Raw genomic sequence first — 16,689 nt, 5'->3', positions numbered from 1 at the left:
CCACTGGTAAGACTAATGATGATAATGAATACCTTCATTTTGTTTGATATATTGATAATACAATCAGTGAAAACATGTTACGTTCTGCAGTTACTCAATAGATTGGTGGTGTCAAACTGGTATATTTTCCTCATGAGACATATTTGCCCATGTTCACCCGGGTGTGGTGCTCCTTCAGGTTCGCTGGTGGCGGTGCCGCTGCTGAGTGGTCGTCTGCGAGTGTCAGACAACCTGCTGGCCATGGTGGGGGCCATGTCTGGCGTCCTAGAGTATGTCGTGTACGGCGCCGTCTCCGACATTCGATCATATCTTATCTGGATAGGTGAGTTCCTCCTCCTGTCAGGTGATATACTTGGTGACTGGTTGACACTTGTTAAGACTGATATTGTGTGTTCAGGAGCACAAGGTGACCTGTTGCTTCTTCCCTCAGCTCCGGTAGCGGCGTTGCTCCTCAACTCCTGCACCATCGCCCAGCGCGCCATGATGACCAAGTTCATCGCCAACGATGAAATCGGTAAGTTACCACAAGTGACATGATTACTGATGACTCCTGAGTAAATACCAGCTTCACTGAGTAATGTACAGATCAATATATCGAGTAATATAACGAGTAATATTCAATGTGACATACAGAGTAATATACTGACTGTGACACTATGTCAGGTGGTAACATTCCTTTCCTTGCACCTTCAGGTAAGGTATCAGCGGTGCTGGGAGCACTTGATGGCATGATGCCCATGGTGAACTCTGCCCTTTACACCGCCGTCTACCACGCCTCCGTCAGCAGCTTCCCCGCAGCGCACTTTTTCCTGGGCGCCTCAGCCAGCGCCTTCATGATCGTCTTCTTCTGGTACGTCCATTGCTATACTTTGCTCCTGCAAGGCAACACTTGTCATTCTTTAGTGAATAGATAATGAAACTGTTGATGATTTGCGTGTGTATAAATGTAAAGGTAATATTATGACTTCCTCCGACAGCATCATCATGGGCGCGGACAAGGCTGGCCAATATGACGTGGAAGGAGCCAAGCCCAGCGTGGCCCCTGGTCCCGTCACCAACAAGTCGCTGGTAATGAGGAGCAACTCCTGCTGGTTGGCCACCGACACCCTGGCTCTGGCACTATCCATACCCGACCCTCACGTCTTACCTAGGCATCACAACGTTCACCAACAAACTCATCCCCAGAGTCCCCCATCACATGGCTTCGCAGCGAAAACCAATCTTGTGAGTGATTCGAATGATAGGCCTCATAAACTGGTGTTCAGTCTGAAGTCTTCCTTAAGAGGTCTCATGAAGCCAGAAGAAGCCTCAGCCCAGGCCCCGGCCACACTATACAAGCCTGACACTGGACTGAAAGTCTCAGACTTGTTTGTGAATATCAACCGAATTCTTATGGAAGTTGTCTCCCCCAAGAATAATCCAGAGTCCAGAGACATCAGTGATAACCCTGACGACAAAGTAGCCAAAATAGAGAAGACATTACCTCCCGTGTGAAGTCCTGTTCCTCTCCATGTTGGATGATGTCTATCAGTTATGTGGTATATAGATCAAAATCCTGATATGTGAGTATTCAACTGTATATATCAGAGCTGCAAATCGCAGTGGTAATGTTATATTCGCATCGGAGGATTATATTTCGCTGACCGCAGAGTTCACAGATAACTCTTCACTCTGAGATCCCCTGTCTTAGGTGTCATGTCAATTGAAGAAATCTAGATTTGCCTTTTTTTCGTGTGGACCTTCAAGGTGGGCGTCGTCAAATGTATGCGACGTCCAAGAACATAAGACGTTTCGTGCCCTGAGGTGTTGAAAGTCAGCTCAAGTTCTTACACTCTCCTGCCTTCAGGACTTGACTGAAGTTAAATGTATTTATTCAGGCAGTTTCATGAAGCTAGTCTCCTTCTGTGATATTCCTTGTTACAAGTGTGATGTTTGTGTGTGTGCGTGTGTGTATGTGTGTATACTGTGCTATAGATGTGTAATGTACATATATAGTATGTTTGGCTCTAATTTATTGCTATTTATGATCTGTTATTGTGACAAAGTAAACATATACAAAGAGAATCACTTTCTTTTTCTTTTCAAAGGTTTCAAAAGAGTATTTTTTTTCATCTGAAAGAGTGATATATATATATATATATATATATATATATATATATATATATATATATATATATATATATATATATATATATATAAAATCATTTATTCATTTATCTTTTTATTTATTTGTTTTGCTTTCTCGCTGTCTCCCGCGTTAGCGAGTTAGCGCAAGGAAACAGACGAAAGAATGGCCCAACCCACCCACATACACATGTATATACATACACGTCCACACACGCAAATATACATACCTATACATCCCAATGTATACATATATGTACTCACACAGACATATACAAATATACACATGTACATAATTCATACTGTCTGCCTTTATTCATTCCCATCGCCACCTCGCCACACATGGAATAACAACCCCCTCCCCCCTCATGTGTGCGAGGTAGCGCTAGGAAAGACAACAAAGGTCACATTCGTTCACACTCAGTCTCTAGCTGTCATGTAATAATGCACCGAAACCACATCTCCCTTTCAACTTCCAGGCCCCACACAACTTTCCATGGTTTACCCCAGACGCTTCACATAACCTGGTTCAATCCATTGACAGCACGTCGACCTCGGTATACCACATCGTTCCAATTCACTCTATTCCTTGCACGCCTTTCACCCTCCTGCATGTTCAGGCCCCGATCACTCAAAATCTTTTTCACTTCATCTTTCCACCTCCAATTTGGTCTCCCACTTCTCCTCGTTCCCTCCACCTCTGACACATATATCCTCTTGGTCAATCTTTCCTCACTCATTCTCTCCATGTGACCTAACCATTTCAAAACACCCTCTTCTGCTCTCTCAACCACACTCTTTTTATTGCCACACATCTCTCTTACCCTATTATTACTTACTCGATCAATTTCCAGCGCATCCACCCTCCTCCGCACAACTCTATCCATAGCCCACGCCTCGCAACCATACAACATTGTTGGAACCACTATTCCTTCAAACATACCCATTTTTGCTTTCCGAGATAATGTTCTCGACTTCCACACATTCTTCAAGGCTCCAAGGATTTTCGCCCCCTCCCCCACCCTAGGATTCACTTCCGCTTCCATGGTTCCATCCGCTGCCAAATCCACTCCCAGATATCTAAAACAGTTCACTTCCTCCAGTTTTTCTCCATTCAAACTTACCTCCCAATTGACTTGACCCTCAACCCTACTGTACCTAATAACCTTGCTCTTATTCACATTTACTCTTAACTTTCTTCTTTCACACACTTTATCAAACTCAGTCACCAGATTCTGCAGTTTCTCACATGAATCAGCCACCAGCGCTATATCATCAGCGAACAACAACTGACTCACTTCCCAAGCTCTCTCATCCACAACAGACTTCATACTTGCCCCTCTTTCCAAAACTCTTGCATTCACCTCCCTAACAGCCCCATCCATAAACAAATTAAACAACCATGGAGACATCACACACCCCTGCCGCAAACCTACATTCACTTAGAACCAATCACTTTCCTCTCTTCCTACACGTACACATGCCTTACATCCTCGATAAAAACTTTTCACTGCTTCTAGCAACTTGCCTCCCACACCATATATTCTTAATACCTTCCACAGAGCATCTCTATCAACTCTATCATATGCCTTCTTCAGATCCATAAATGCTACATACAAATCCATTTCCTTTTCTAAGTATTTCTTACATACATTCTTCAAAGCAAACACCTGATCCACACATCCTCTACCACTTCTGAAACCACACTGCTCTTCCCCAATCTGATGCTCTGTACATACCTTCACCCTCTCAATCAATACCCTCCCATATAATTTCCCAGGAATACTCAACAAACTTATACCTGTGTAATTTGAGCACTCACTCTTATCCCCTTTGCATTTGTACAATGGCTCTTTGCAAGCATTCCGCCAATACTCAGGCACCTCACCATGAATCATACATACATTAAATAACCTTACCAACCAGTCAACAATACAGTCACCCCCTTTTTTAATAAATTCCACTGCAATACCATCCAAACCCGCTGCCTTGCCGGCTTTCATCTTCCGCAATGCTTTTACTGCCTCTTCTCTGTTTACCAAATAATTTTTCCTACCCCTCTCACTTTGCACACCACCTCGACCAAAACATCCTATATCTGCCACTCTATCATCAAACACATTCAACAAACCTTCAAAATACTCACTCCATCTCCTCACATCACCACTACTTGTTATATATATATATATATATATATATATATATATATATATATATATATATATATATATATATATATATATATATATATATTTCATACTATTCGCCATTTCCCGCATTAGCGAGGTAGCGTTAAGAACAGAGGACTGGGCCTTAGAGGGAATATCCTCACCTGGTCCCCTTCTCTGTTCCTTCTCTTGAAAAAAAACAAAAATATATATATATATATATATATATATATATATATATATATATATATATATATATATATATATATATATACCGCAATTCGGTAGGATTTCAGTTAATATTATTTAACTTAATTTTCAACACATGTTGCGCTACGTGTTTCATGGAGACAATCAGCCTCACCAGATGCGAACAATTCATTTTTTTCATACTATTCGCCATTTCCCGCGTTAGCGAGGTAGCGTTAAGAACCGAAGACTGAGCCTTTGAGGGAATATCCTCACTTGGCCCCCTTCTCTGTTCCTTCTTTTGGAAAATTAAAAACGAGAGGGGAGGATTTCCAGTCCCCCGCTCCCTTCCCTTTTAGTCGCCTTCTACGACACGCAGGGAATACGTGAGAAGTATTCTTTCTCCCCTATCCCCAGGGATAAAAATTCATATGTGTGTGTATGTATATATATCTTTTCTTTCATACTATTCGCCATTTCCCGCATTAGCGAGGTAGCGTTGAGAACAGAGGACTGGGCCCTTGAGGGAATATCCTCACCTGGGCCCCTTCTCTGTTCCCTCTTTTGGAAAATTAAAAAAAAAAAAGTGAGAGGGGAGGATTTCCAGCCATATATATATATATATATATATATATATATATATATATATATATATATATATATATATATATATATATATATATATATATATATATATATATATATATATATATATATATATATATATGTATATATAAGAGCAAGGTTATTAGGTACAGTAGGGTTGAGGGTCAAGTCAATTGGGAGGTGAGTTTGAATGGAGAAAAACTGGAGGAAGTGAAGTGTGTTAGATATCTGGGAGTGGATCTGGCAGCGGATGTAACCATGGAAGCGGAAGTGGACCATAGGGTGGGGGAGGGGGCGAAAATCCTGGTAGCCTTGAAGAATGTGTGGAAGTCGAGAACATTATCTCGGAAAGCAAAAATGGGTATGTTTGAAGGAATAGTGGTTCCAACAATGTTGTATGGTTGCGAGGCGTGGGCTATGGATAGAGTTGTGCGCAGGAGGATGGATTTGCTGGAAATGAGATGTTTGAGGACAATGTGTGGTGTGAGGTGGTTTGATCGAGTGAGTAACGCAAGGGTAAGAGAGATGTGTGGAAATAAAAAGAGCGTGGTTGAGAGAGCAGAAGAGGGTGTTTTGAAGTGGTTTGGGCACATGGAGAGGATGAGTGAGGAAAGATTGACCAAGAGGATATATGTGTCGGAGGTGGAGGGAACAAGGAGAAGAGGGAGACCAAATTGGAAGTGGAAAGATGGAGTGAAAAAGATTTTGTGTGATCGGGGCCTGAACATGCAGGAGGGTGAAAGGAGGGCAAGGAATAGAGTGAATTGGAGCGATGTGGTATACCGGGGTTGACGTGCTGTCAGTGGATTGAATCAAGGCATGTGAAGCGTCTGGGGTAAACCATGGAAAGCTGTGTAGGTATGTATATTTGCGTGTGTGGACGTATGTATATACATGTGTATGGGGGGGGGGGGTTGGGCCATTTCTTTCGTCTGTTTCCTTGCGCTACCTCGCAAACGCGGGAGACAGCGACAAAGTATAATATAAATATATATATATATATATATATATATATATATATATATATATATATATATATATATATATATATATATATATATATGTAATATATATATATATATATATATATATATATATATATATATATATATATATATATATATATATATATATGTATATATATATATATATATATATATAATATATATATATATATATATATATATATATATATATATATCACATGAACGCACACTTCCATAGAACACATGGTACCCTTCAATAGCCAGGATTCGAACCCAGGACCTTTTGCGTGGTAGTCGGAAACGCTAACCGATAAGCTATGATCGCCCCTAATAGGGAAGTAACTTTCGATTACAAGTACACCTGTCAAATCCCATCAAGCTCTTTACCAGCGGCTACCGTTTTACAGACCTTACAGTACAAACGTAGAGGTATATGAACACGAATGTTCCCTTACTTTTATGTGTTATGTGCTGTGTTTTTCCGAGTGTTTTCATATTTTGTTTGAGATTTACTTTTCGCATCTAAGTTTTGTGACGCAGTATTTTTCTCTTTTTGTAGATTCCTGATGATGCCTCTGTCAAGGCAAAAGCTTGAATATATCATATGATGCACTACGGATAACTGGTGTTTGAACACCCACCTGATGGTAGAATGATACTGAGAAAATTAGAGAGCATAAGAATGATTGATAACTCTACATATGCTCTCGTATTCAATTCTATGTGCATATATATATATATATATATATATATATATATATATATATATATATATATATATATATATATATATATATATATATATATATATATATATCCCTGGGGATAGGGGAGAAAGAATACTTCCCACGTATTCCCTGCGTGTCGTAGAAGGCGACTAAAAGGGGAGGGAGCGGGGGGCTGGAAATCTTCCCCTCTCGTTTTTTTTTTTTATTTTCCAAAACAAGGAACAGAGAAGGGGGCCAGGTGAGGATATTCCCTCCAAGGCCCAGTCCTCTGTTCTTAACGCTACCTCGCTAACGCGGGAAATGGCGAATAGTTTGAAAGAAGAAGAAAAGATATATATATATATATATATATATATATATATATATATATATATATATATATATATATATATATATATATATATGGTTTCAGAAGTGGTAGAGGATGTGTGGATCAGGTGTTTTCTTTGAAGAATGTATGTAAGAAATACTTAGAAAAGCAAATGGATTTGTATGTAGCATTTATGGATCTGGAGAAGGCATATGATAGAGTTGATAGAGATGCTCTGTGGAAGGTATTAAGAATATATGGTGTGGGAGGCAAGTTGTTAGAAGCAGTGAAAAGTTTTTATCGAGGATGTAAGGCATGTGTACGTGTAGGAAGAGAGGAAAGTGATTGGTTCTCAGTGAATGTAGGTTTGCGGCAGGGGTGTGTGATGTCTCCATGGTTGTTTAATTTGTTTATGGCTGGGGTTGTTAGGGAGGTGAATGCAAGAGTTTTGAAAAGAGGGGCAAGTATGAAGTCTGTTGGGGATGAGAGAGCTTGGGAAGTGAGTCAGTTGTTGTTCGCTGATGATACAGCGCTGGTGGCTGATTCATGTGAGAAACTGCAGAAGTTGGTGACTGAGTTTGGTAAAGTGTGTGAAAGAAGAAAGTTAAGAGTAAATGTGAATAAGAGCAAGGTAATTAGGTACAGTAGGGTTGAGGGTCAAGTCAATTGGGAGGTAAGTTTGAATGGAGAAAAACTGGAGGAAGTAAAGTGTTTTAGATATCTGGGAGTGGATCTGGCAGCGGATAGAACCATGGAAGCGGAAGTGGATCATGGGGTGGGGGAGGGGGCGAAAATCCTGGGAGCCTTGAAGAATGTGTGGAAGTCGAAAACATTATCTCGGAAAGCAAAAATGGGTATGTTTGAAGGAATAGTGGTTCCAACAATATTGTATGGTTGCGAGGCGTGGGCTATGGATAGAGATGTGCGCAGGAGGATGGATGTGCTGGAAATTAGATGTTTGAGGACAATGTGTGGTGTGAGGTGGTTTGATCGAATAAGTAACGTAAGGGTAAGAGAGATGTGTGGAAATAAAAAGAGCGTGGTTGAGAGAGCAGAAGAGGGTGTTTTGAAATGGTTTGGGCACATGGAGAGAATGAGTGAGGAAAGATTGACCAAGAGGATATATGTGTCGGAGGTGGAGGGAACGAGGAGAAGTGGAAGACCAAATTGGAGGTGGAAAGATGGAGTGAAAAAGATTTTGTGTGATCGGGGCCTGAACATGCAGGAGGGTGAAAGGAGGGCAAGGAATAGAGTGAATTGGATCGATGTGGTATACCGGGGTTGACGTGCTGTCAGTGGATTGAATCAAGGCATGTGAAGCGTCTGAGGTAAACCATGGAAAGCTGTGTAGGTATGTATATTTGCGTGTGTGGACGTGTATGTATATACATGTGTATGAGGGTGGGTTGGGCCATTTCTTTCGTCTGTTTCCTTGCGCTACCTCGCAAACGCGGGAGACAGCGAAAAAAAAAAAAAAAAAATAAATATATATATATATATATATATATATATATATATATATATATATATATATATATATGTGTGTGTGTGTGTGTGTGTGTGTGTGTGTAATCCCTGGGGATAGGGGATTAAGAATACTTCCCACGTATGCCCTGCGTGTCGTAGAAGGCGACTAAAAGGGGAGGGAGCGTGAGGCTGGAAATCCTCCCCTTTCGTTTTTTTTTTTTTTTTTCCAAAAGAAGGAACAGAGGGGGCCAGGTGAGGATATTCCAAAAAAGGCCCAGTCCTCTGTTCTTAACGCTACCTCCCTAACGCGGGAAATGGCGAATAGTTTAAAAGAAAGAAAAGATATATATATGTATTAATATATATATATATATATATATATATATATATATATATATATATATATATATATATATATATATATATATATATATATGTGTGTGGAAATAAAAAGAGCGTGGTTGAGAGAGCAGAAGAGGGTGTTTTGAAATGGTTTGGGCACATGGAGAGAATGAGTGAGGAAAGATTGACCAAGAGGATATATGTGTCGGAGGTGGAGGGAACGAGGAGAAGAGGGAGACCAAATTGGAGGTGGAAAGATGGAGTGAAAAAGATTTTGTGTGATCGGGGGCCTGAACATGCAGGAGGGTGTAAGGAGGGCAAGGAATAGAGTGAATTGGAGCGATGTGGTATACAGGGGTTGACGTGCTGTCAGTGGAGTGAATCAAGGCATGTGAAGCGTCTGGGGTAAACCATGGAAAGCTGTGTAGGTATGTATATTTGCGTGTGTGGACGTGTGTATGTACATGTGTATGGGGGGGGGGGGCCATTTCTTTCGTCTGTTTCCTTGCGCTACCTCGCAAACGCGGGAGACAGCGACAAAGTATATAAAAAAAAAAAAATATATATATATATATATATATATATATATATATATATATATATATATATATATATATATATATATATATATATATATAAAGATGTATAGGTATGTATATTTGTGTGTGTGGACGTGTATGTATATACGTGTATGTGGGTGGGTTGGGCCATTTCTTTCTTCTGTTTCCTTGCGCTACCTCGCTAACGCGGGAGACAGCGACAAAGCAAAATAAATAAATAAATAAATATATATATGTATATTATATATATATATATATATATATATATATATATATATATATATATATATATATATATATATATATATATATATATATATATATATTCCTATGAGTCCACGGGGAAAATGAAACACGATAAGTTCCCAAGTGCGCATTTGGTAAACATGTTTACCAAATGGCGTCCTAGCTTCGTCTCTTCGATGTATATCAACTGACTTTTATTTCTCTCTTGTGTCTCCCTTGATGATGTGATTATTACACGAAAGTGCATTTAGGAACTTATCGTGTTTCATTTTCCCCGTGGACTCATAGGAATATCTTGATCACGCGCATTCCCTGCGTGTCGTAGAAGGCGACTAAAAGGGGAGGGAGCGGGTGGCTGGAAATCCTCCCCTCTCGTTTATTTATTTTTTTTTTAATTTTCCAAAAGACGGAACAGAGAAGGGGACTAGGTGAGGATATTCCCTCAAATGCTCAATCCTCTGTTCTTAACGCTACCTCGCTAACGCGGGAGATGGCGAAGAGTATGAATATATATATATATATATATATATATATATATATATCTTACTTGATCGTCTTTTCCCACGTCAGCGAGGCAGCGCCAGGAAACACACGAAGAACGTGTGAAAGAGAGACTTTTGGATATAAATGTGCTGAGAAGGGCAGCTGTTGGGATGTCTGATCACTGTCTTATGGAGACGAAGGTGAAGATTTGTAGAGGTTTTCGAAAAAAAAAGAAAAGACAAAGTTGGGGATTAGAGAGTGGTGACAGAAAGTAAGCTTGGAAAGGAGACTTGTGTGAAAAATTACCAGCAGAGATTGAGCGTAGAATAGCAAAAGGTGAGAGCTAATGAAGTGAAGGTGAGGTATGGGAGGTATGTCGGGAAGCAATGATGGCATGTGCAAGAGATACAAGTGGTATGCGAACAGTTGAAGGTAGGCATATTGAAAAGGGTAGTTAGTGGTGGGAAGAAGTAAAGGTGCTAGTGAAAGAGAAAAGAGAGGCGTTTGGGCAGTACCTACAAGGAAGGAGTTAAAATGATTGGGAGATATATAAGAGAAAGCGGCAGGAGATCAAGAGGAAGATGCAGGGGTTGAAAAAGAGGACAGATGAAAGTTGGACTGAGAAACTATCACTAAACTTTAAGGGGAATAAAAAGGAGGTAAATGATTCACAAAAGACAAGAGAACAAATGGGATATTGGTGAACTGAGCAAAAGGAAAAGAGATAACAGGTACTGATTGAGTGAGGAACTGATGGAGAGAGTATTTTGAAGGATTGTTAAATGTGTTTGATGATAGAGGGGCAGATTTATGGTGTTTAGGTCGGGGTGGTATGCAAAGTGAGAGTCAAGGAGAGTGGTTTGGTGAAAAGAGAAGAGGTGGTAAAAACCTTGCGGAAAATGAAATTCGACAAGGCGGCGGGATTTGATGATATTGCAGTTGAAGTTATTAAGAAAGGGGGTGAGTGTGTTGTTGATTGGTTGGTAAGGGTATTCAGTGCATGTACAGATCATGATGAAGTGCCTGAGGATTGGAGGAATCCATGTATAGTGCCAATGTATAAAGGCAAAGGTAATAAAGAAATGATTGTTGAGTCTAACTGGAATATTACATGGGAGGGTATTGACTGAGAGGGTGGAAGTATGTATAGAGGATCATATTGGGGAGGAGCAGTGTGGCTTCAGAAGTGGTAGAGGATATGTGGATCAGGTGCTTTCTATGAAGAATGTGTGTGTGAGAAATACTTAGGAAAACATATGGACTTATATGTGGCATTTATAGACCTGGAGAAGGCATATGATAGGGTTGATAGAGATTCTTTGGGGAAGGTCTTGAGAATATATAGTGTGGGAGGTAAGCTGCTGGAAGCAGTGAGAATTTTCTTATCAAGGGTGTAAGGCATGTGTGCGGGTAGAAAGAGAGGAGAGTCATTGGTTCCCATTGAAGGTCAGCCTGCTACGGGGGTCCATGATGATACCATGGTTGCTTAATTTATTTATGGATGGAGTGGTAAGAGTTTTGGAGATAGGGGCGAGTAGGTAGTCTGTTTGGGATTTGACGGCCAGGGAAGTGAGTCACTTGCTGTTCGCCGATGATACAGCATCGGTGGCTGATTCGAGTAAGAAACTGCAGAAATTGGTTGGTGACTGGGTTTCGAAAGAGTGTGAGTAAGGAGGAAGTAAATGTGAATAAGAGATGAGTTAGTGGAAACGTACGTTTGAATAGAGAAAAATGGGAGGAAATGTAGTGTTTTGAATATTGAATGGAACCATGGAAGTGGAAGTGAGTCATATGATGGGGAAGGAGCGAAGGTTCTGGGAGCGATAAGGAGTGTTTGGAAAGAGCGAACGTTATCTGTGAGAGCAAAAATAAGTATGCTTTAAGGAATAGTAGTTCCATCAATATCGTAGGGTTTTGAGGCATGGGCTATGGATAAGGTTGTGTGGAGGAGGGTAGATGTGTTGGAAATTAAATGTTTGAGGATATTATGTGGTGTGAGGTGATTTGATCGAGTAAGTATTGAAAGTGTAAGATAGATGTGTAGTATTAGTAAGAGTGTGGTTGAGAGAGCAGAAGAGGGTGTGTTGAAATGGCTTGGACATATGGATATAATGAATGAGAAAAGTTTGACAAAGAGAATGCGGAAGGATTTAGTGGAAAAGATTTTGAACAATCAGGTCCTGAACATACAGGAGGGTGAAAGATGTGCACGGAAGAGAGTGAATTGGAATGATGGGGTGTACTAGGGTCGACGTGCCGTCTGTGAACTGAACCAGGGCATGTGAAACGTCTGGGGTAAACCATGGAAAGGTCTGAGAGGCCTGGATGTGGATAGGGAGCTGTGGTTTCGGTGCATTACACATGACAGCTAGAGAATGGATGTGAGCAGATGTGGCCTTTCTTTGTCTCCTGTCGCTCCCTCTCTGAAGCAGGGGGTGGCGATGCTGTTTCCTGTGGGACGAGGTGGCGCCGGAAATGGATTAAGGAGAGCAAGTATGAATATATATATATATATATATATATATATATATATATATATATATATATATATATATATATATATATATATATGCGTGTATGTGATTGGATGGGTCTTTCTTCGTCTGTTTCCTAGAACTACCTCGCTAACCTGGGAAACGGCGATCAAGTATCTTATATATATATATATATATATATATATATATATATATATATATATATATATATATATATATATATATATATATTGTCCCCGGGGACAGGGGAGAAAGAATACTTTCCACGTATTCCCTGCGTGTCGTAGAAGGCGACTAAAAGGGGAGGGAGCGGGGGGCTGGAAATCCTCCCCTCTCTTTTTTTTTTTTTTTTTTTTTTCCATAAGAAGGAACAGAGAAGGGGGCCAGGTGAGGATATTCCCTCAAAGGCCCAGCCCTCTGTTCTTAACGCTACCTCGCTAACGTGGAAATGGCGAATAGTTTAAAAAAAAAAAAAATATATATATATATATATATATATATATATATATATATATATATATATATATATATATATATATTTATATTTTTTTATTATACTTTGTCGCTGTCTCCCGCGTTTGCGAGGTAGCGCAAGGAAACAGACGAAAGAAATGGCCCAACCCCCCCCCCCCATACACATGTATATACATACGTCCACACACGCAAATATACATACCTACACAGCTTTCCATGGTTTACCCCTGCCGCTTCACATGCCTTGATTCAATCCACTGACAGCACGTCAACCCCGGTATACCACATCGCTCCAATTCACTCTATTCCTTGCCCTCTTTTCACCCTCCTGCATGTTCAGGCCCCGATCACACAAAATCTTTTTCACTCCATCTTTCCACCTCCAATTTGGTCTCCCTCTTCTCCTCGTTCCCTCCACCTCCGACACATATATCCTCTTGGTCAATCTTTCCTCACTCATTCTCTCCATGTGCCCAAACCGTTTCAAAACACCCTCTTCTGCTCTCTCAACCACGCTCTTTTTATTTCCACACATCTCTCTTACCCTTACGTTACTCACTCGATCAAACCACTTCACACCACACATTGTCCTCAAACATCTCATTTCCAGCACATCCATCCTCCTGCACACAACTCTATCCATAGCCCACGCCTCGCAACCATACAACATTGTTGGAACCACTATTCCTTCAAACATACCCATTTTTGCTTTCCGAGATAATGTTCTCGACTTCCACACATTCTTCAAGGCTCCCAGAATTTTCGCCCCCTTCCCCACCCTATGATCCACTTCCGCTTCCATGGTTCCATCCGCTGCCAGATCCACTCCCAGATATCTAAAGCACTTTACTTCCTCCAGATTTTCTCCATTCAAACTTACCTCCCAATTGACTTGACCCTCAACCCTACTGTACCTAATAACCTTGCTCTTATTCACATTTACTCTTAACTTTCTTCTTCCACACACTTTACCAAACTCAGTCACCAGCTTCTGCAGTTTCTCACATGAATCAGCCACCAGCGCTGTATCATCAGCGAACAACAACTGACTCACTTCCCAAGCTCTCTCATCCCCAACAGACTTCATACTTGCCCCTCTTTCCAAAACTCTTGCATTTACCTCCCTAACAACCCCATCCATAAAGAAATTAAACAACCATGGAGACATCACACACCCCTGCCGCAAACCTACATTCAATGAGAACCAATCACTTTCCTCTCTTCCTACACGTACACATGCCTTACATCCTCGATAAAAACTTTTCACTGCTTCTAACAACTTGCCTCCCACACCATATATTCTTAATACCTTCCACAGAGCATCTCTATCAACTCTATCATATGCCTTCTCCAGATCCATAAATGCTACATACAAATCCATTTGCTTTTCTAAGTAAGTGTGTGTGTGTGTCATATACAACCTTAAGATCTCAGCTCCAGGCCAGACGAATCCGTTATTACCACAGACAACCTCATCACGGTGGAATCCGCCGTTCTGGACGCTGACTCACGTACTCCAGAGAGAGAAAAAAATAGGCACGTGAGGGTATTGGCGAGTACACAGTGTTGCCATTCTAGCTCTTCTTTCGCTAGATGTAGCTGATCTGACCAGTAATGCAGTAGACATCTTTTTTTTTTTTTTTTTTCAGAGGCTTTCATAAGCTGTCTGATGGATTTTATAGTGATTTGGCCATAATGGGAAATTGAATGGATGAGAAGTTTACATACATTTACCTTGTGGCACGTCTATTCTTACATAATTCAAGATATTTTCTTATCGATATTTAGAGAAGAGATATTATAATACTATGGAAGTAATGCGTCACCGTTTTACCTCGTCCCGTTTCTATCATCGAATCCAAGCGCCTAGCCCGGCGCGGCGTGTAACCTCTCACTCACTGTGCATCAGTAGGTAGGGCTATGCACACGGCCGCGATAGTATTCTGATGTGATTATTGTAAACCAGAGAATCTCTGAAACTTTACAGCATTTACGGTGCCAAAACTTCAATACACACAGAAATTTAGGAAAGAGTAGTCACACGATCCTTTGCTTGTAAGAAAAAAAAAAAAATAGAAGAAGAAAGGTAGTGTTGAGTGACCCAGTGTAGGCTCTGCCAATACTTAATCTCAAATTAGGCGAGTTGAACGGTAATGCAATGACCAAGAAACACAAAACAAGTGCACAGACATTATCTCATGCCAGGCAGCCTGTATTTCTACCTGATAAGACAGCCAATACGATACAGTTAGTTGAAGGTCGGATGTCATGATGCATTGCTAAGCATTCTTTGCAACTTGTGACCACCTAAATAAGTTATGCAAAAACCGTTTCTCTGATAGTAAAATTGCATCGCAAGTTCATATCCGGAGATATAGTGATGTAGTGGCAGCATCAAAAACATCTTATATCCTCCTTTTATGACAAATGAAACCAAACCCACTGGAAGCAACCGTTACAACACACCTAACTGTTACTAGATACCTGGAAAGAGCCATGATATACTGCGACGACATGAATTAGAGGATCATGTCCACCTTCTGAAATTATTACGATATGTTGCTTAAGTCTAACAGATAGATGCTTACCAGTCCGTCCTACATAGAGATAATAATACATCTCTCGCAAAGTAAACTTTAAACAACCGGCGTAATTTTGTTAATTCACATTAGAGATAATCACTACTGTATTGATTGGACCAGTGCTATAACACTTAACATCCGAAAATATCACAAATCTTCATTTATCAAGCACATGAAGAATTGTAGCATGGATATTAAGGAAGGTCTGTATAAAGTGGATAACTTTGTCGTAACCAAGGTTCGTAAACAACTTTGTCTTGACAGGTGTACTAGAATTTTATGACTTGCGCTGTGTCCAGACCCAACTACCAGAAGCCACGGAAGCACCACATTTCCGAGTCCCAAATATACATTGTCTTGGGATCCTCTGTGTCATTCTCCCCTGAATATGCGCTTGGCAAATATTTGGCTTTGCTTTTACTCGTGGATATATATATATATATATATATATATATATATATATATATATATATATATATATATATATATATATATATATATTATCCCTGGGATAGGGGAGAAAGAATACTTCCCACGTATTCCCTGCGTGTCGTAGAAGGCGACTGAAAGGGGAGGGAGCTGGGGGCTGCAATCCTTCCTTCTCGTTTTTTAATTTTCCAAAAGAAGGAACAGAGAAGGGAGCTAAGGGAGGATACTCCTTCATAGTCTCAGTCCTCTGTTCTTAACGCTTCCTCGCTAACGCGGAAAAGGGCGAATAGTATGAAAAAAAAAAAATAGTCTCTAGCTATCATGTATAATGCACCGAAACCACAGCTCCCTTTCCACATCCAGGCCCCACAAAACTTTCCATGGTTTACCCCAGACGCTTCACATGCCCTGGTTCAGTCCATTGACATCACGTCGACCCCGGTATATCACAGTTTCAATTCACTCTGTTCCTTGCACGCCTTTTACCCTCCTGTATATTC

General features: G+C 40.5%; 1 protein-coding gene across 2 annotated transcripts in view; it reads left to right on the top strand.

The window, feature by feature from the left end:
* LOC139750109 (probable peptidoglycan muropeptide transporter SLC46) overlaps window positions 1-2,056 on the top strand; it is a 3,657-nt gene extending 1,601 nt beyond the window's left edge. The window contains exons 2-6 of one of the 2 annotated variants that reach the window (XM_071664452.1): window positions 1-6; window positions 179-322; window positions 431-514; window positions 694-850; window positions 978-2,056. The exon at window positions 1-6 is cut by the window's left edge and continues 90 nt beyond it. In XM_071664452.1, coding sequence (XP_071520553.1) covers window positions 1-6; window positions 179-322; window positions 431-514; window positions 694-850; window positions 978-1,494 — 908 coding nt within the window. In that variant the 3' untranslated portion in view covers window positions 1,495-2,056. Of the gene's footprint in view, window positions 7-178; window positions 515-693; window positions 851-977 lie in introns of both variants that reach the window. The other variant, XM_071664451.1, reaches the window with a different exon arrangement.
* Window positions 2,057-16,689: the final 14,633 nt, after the last annotated feature.

The sequence above is a fragment of the Panulirus ornatus genome, chromosome 9 (assembly GCF_036320965.1).
Source record: "Panulirus ornatus isolate Po-2019 chromosome 9, ASM3632096v1, whole genome shotgun sequence".
Lineage (NCBI taxonomy): Eukaryota > Metazoa > Arthropoda > Malacostraca > Decapoda > Palinuridae > Panulirus > Panulirus ornatus.
The sequence above is the reverse complement of the archived record's forward strand: the minus strand, read 5'-3'. Positions and strand labels throughout refer to the sequence as shown.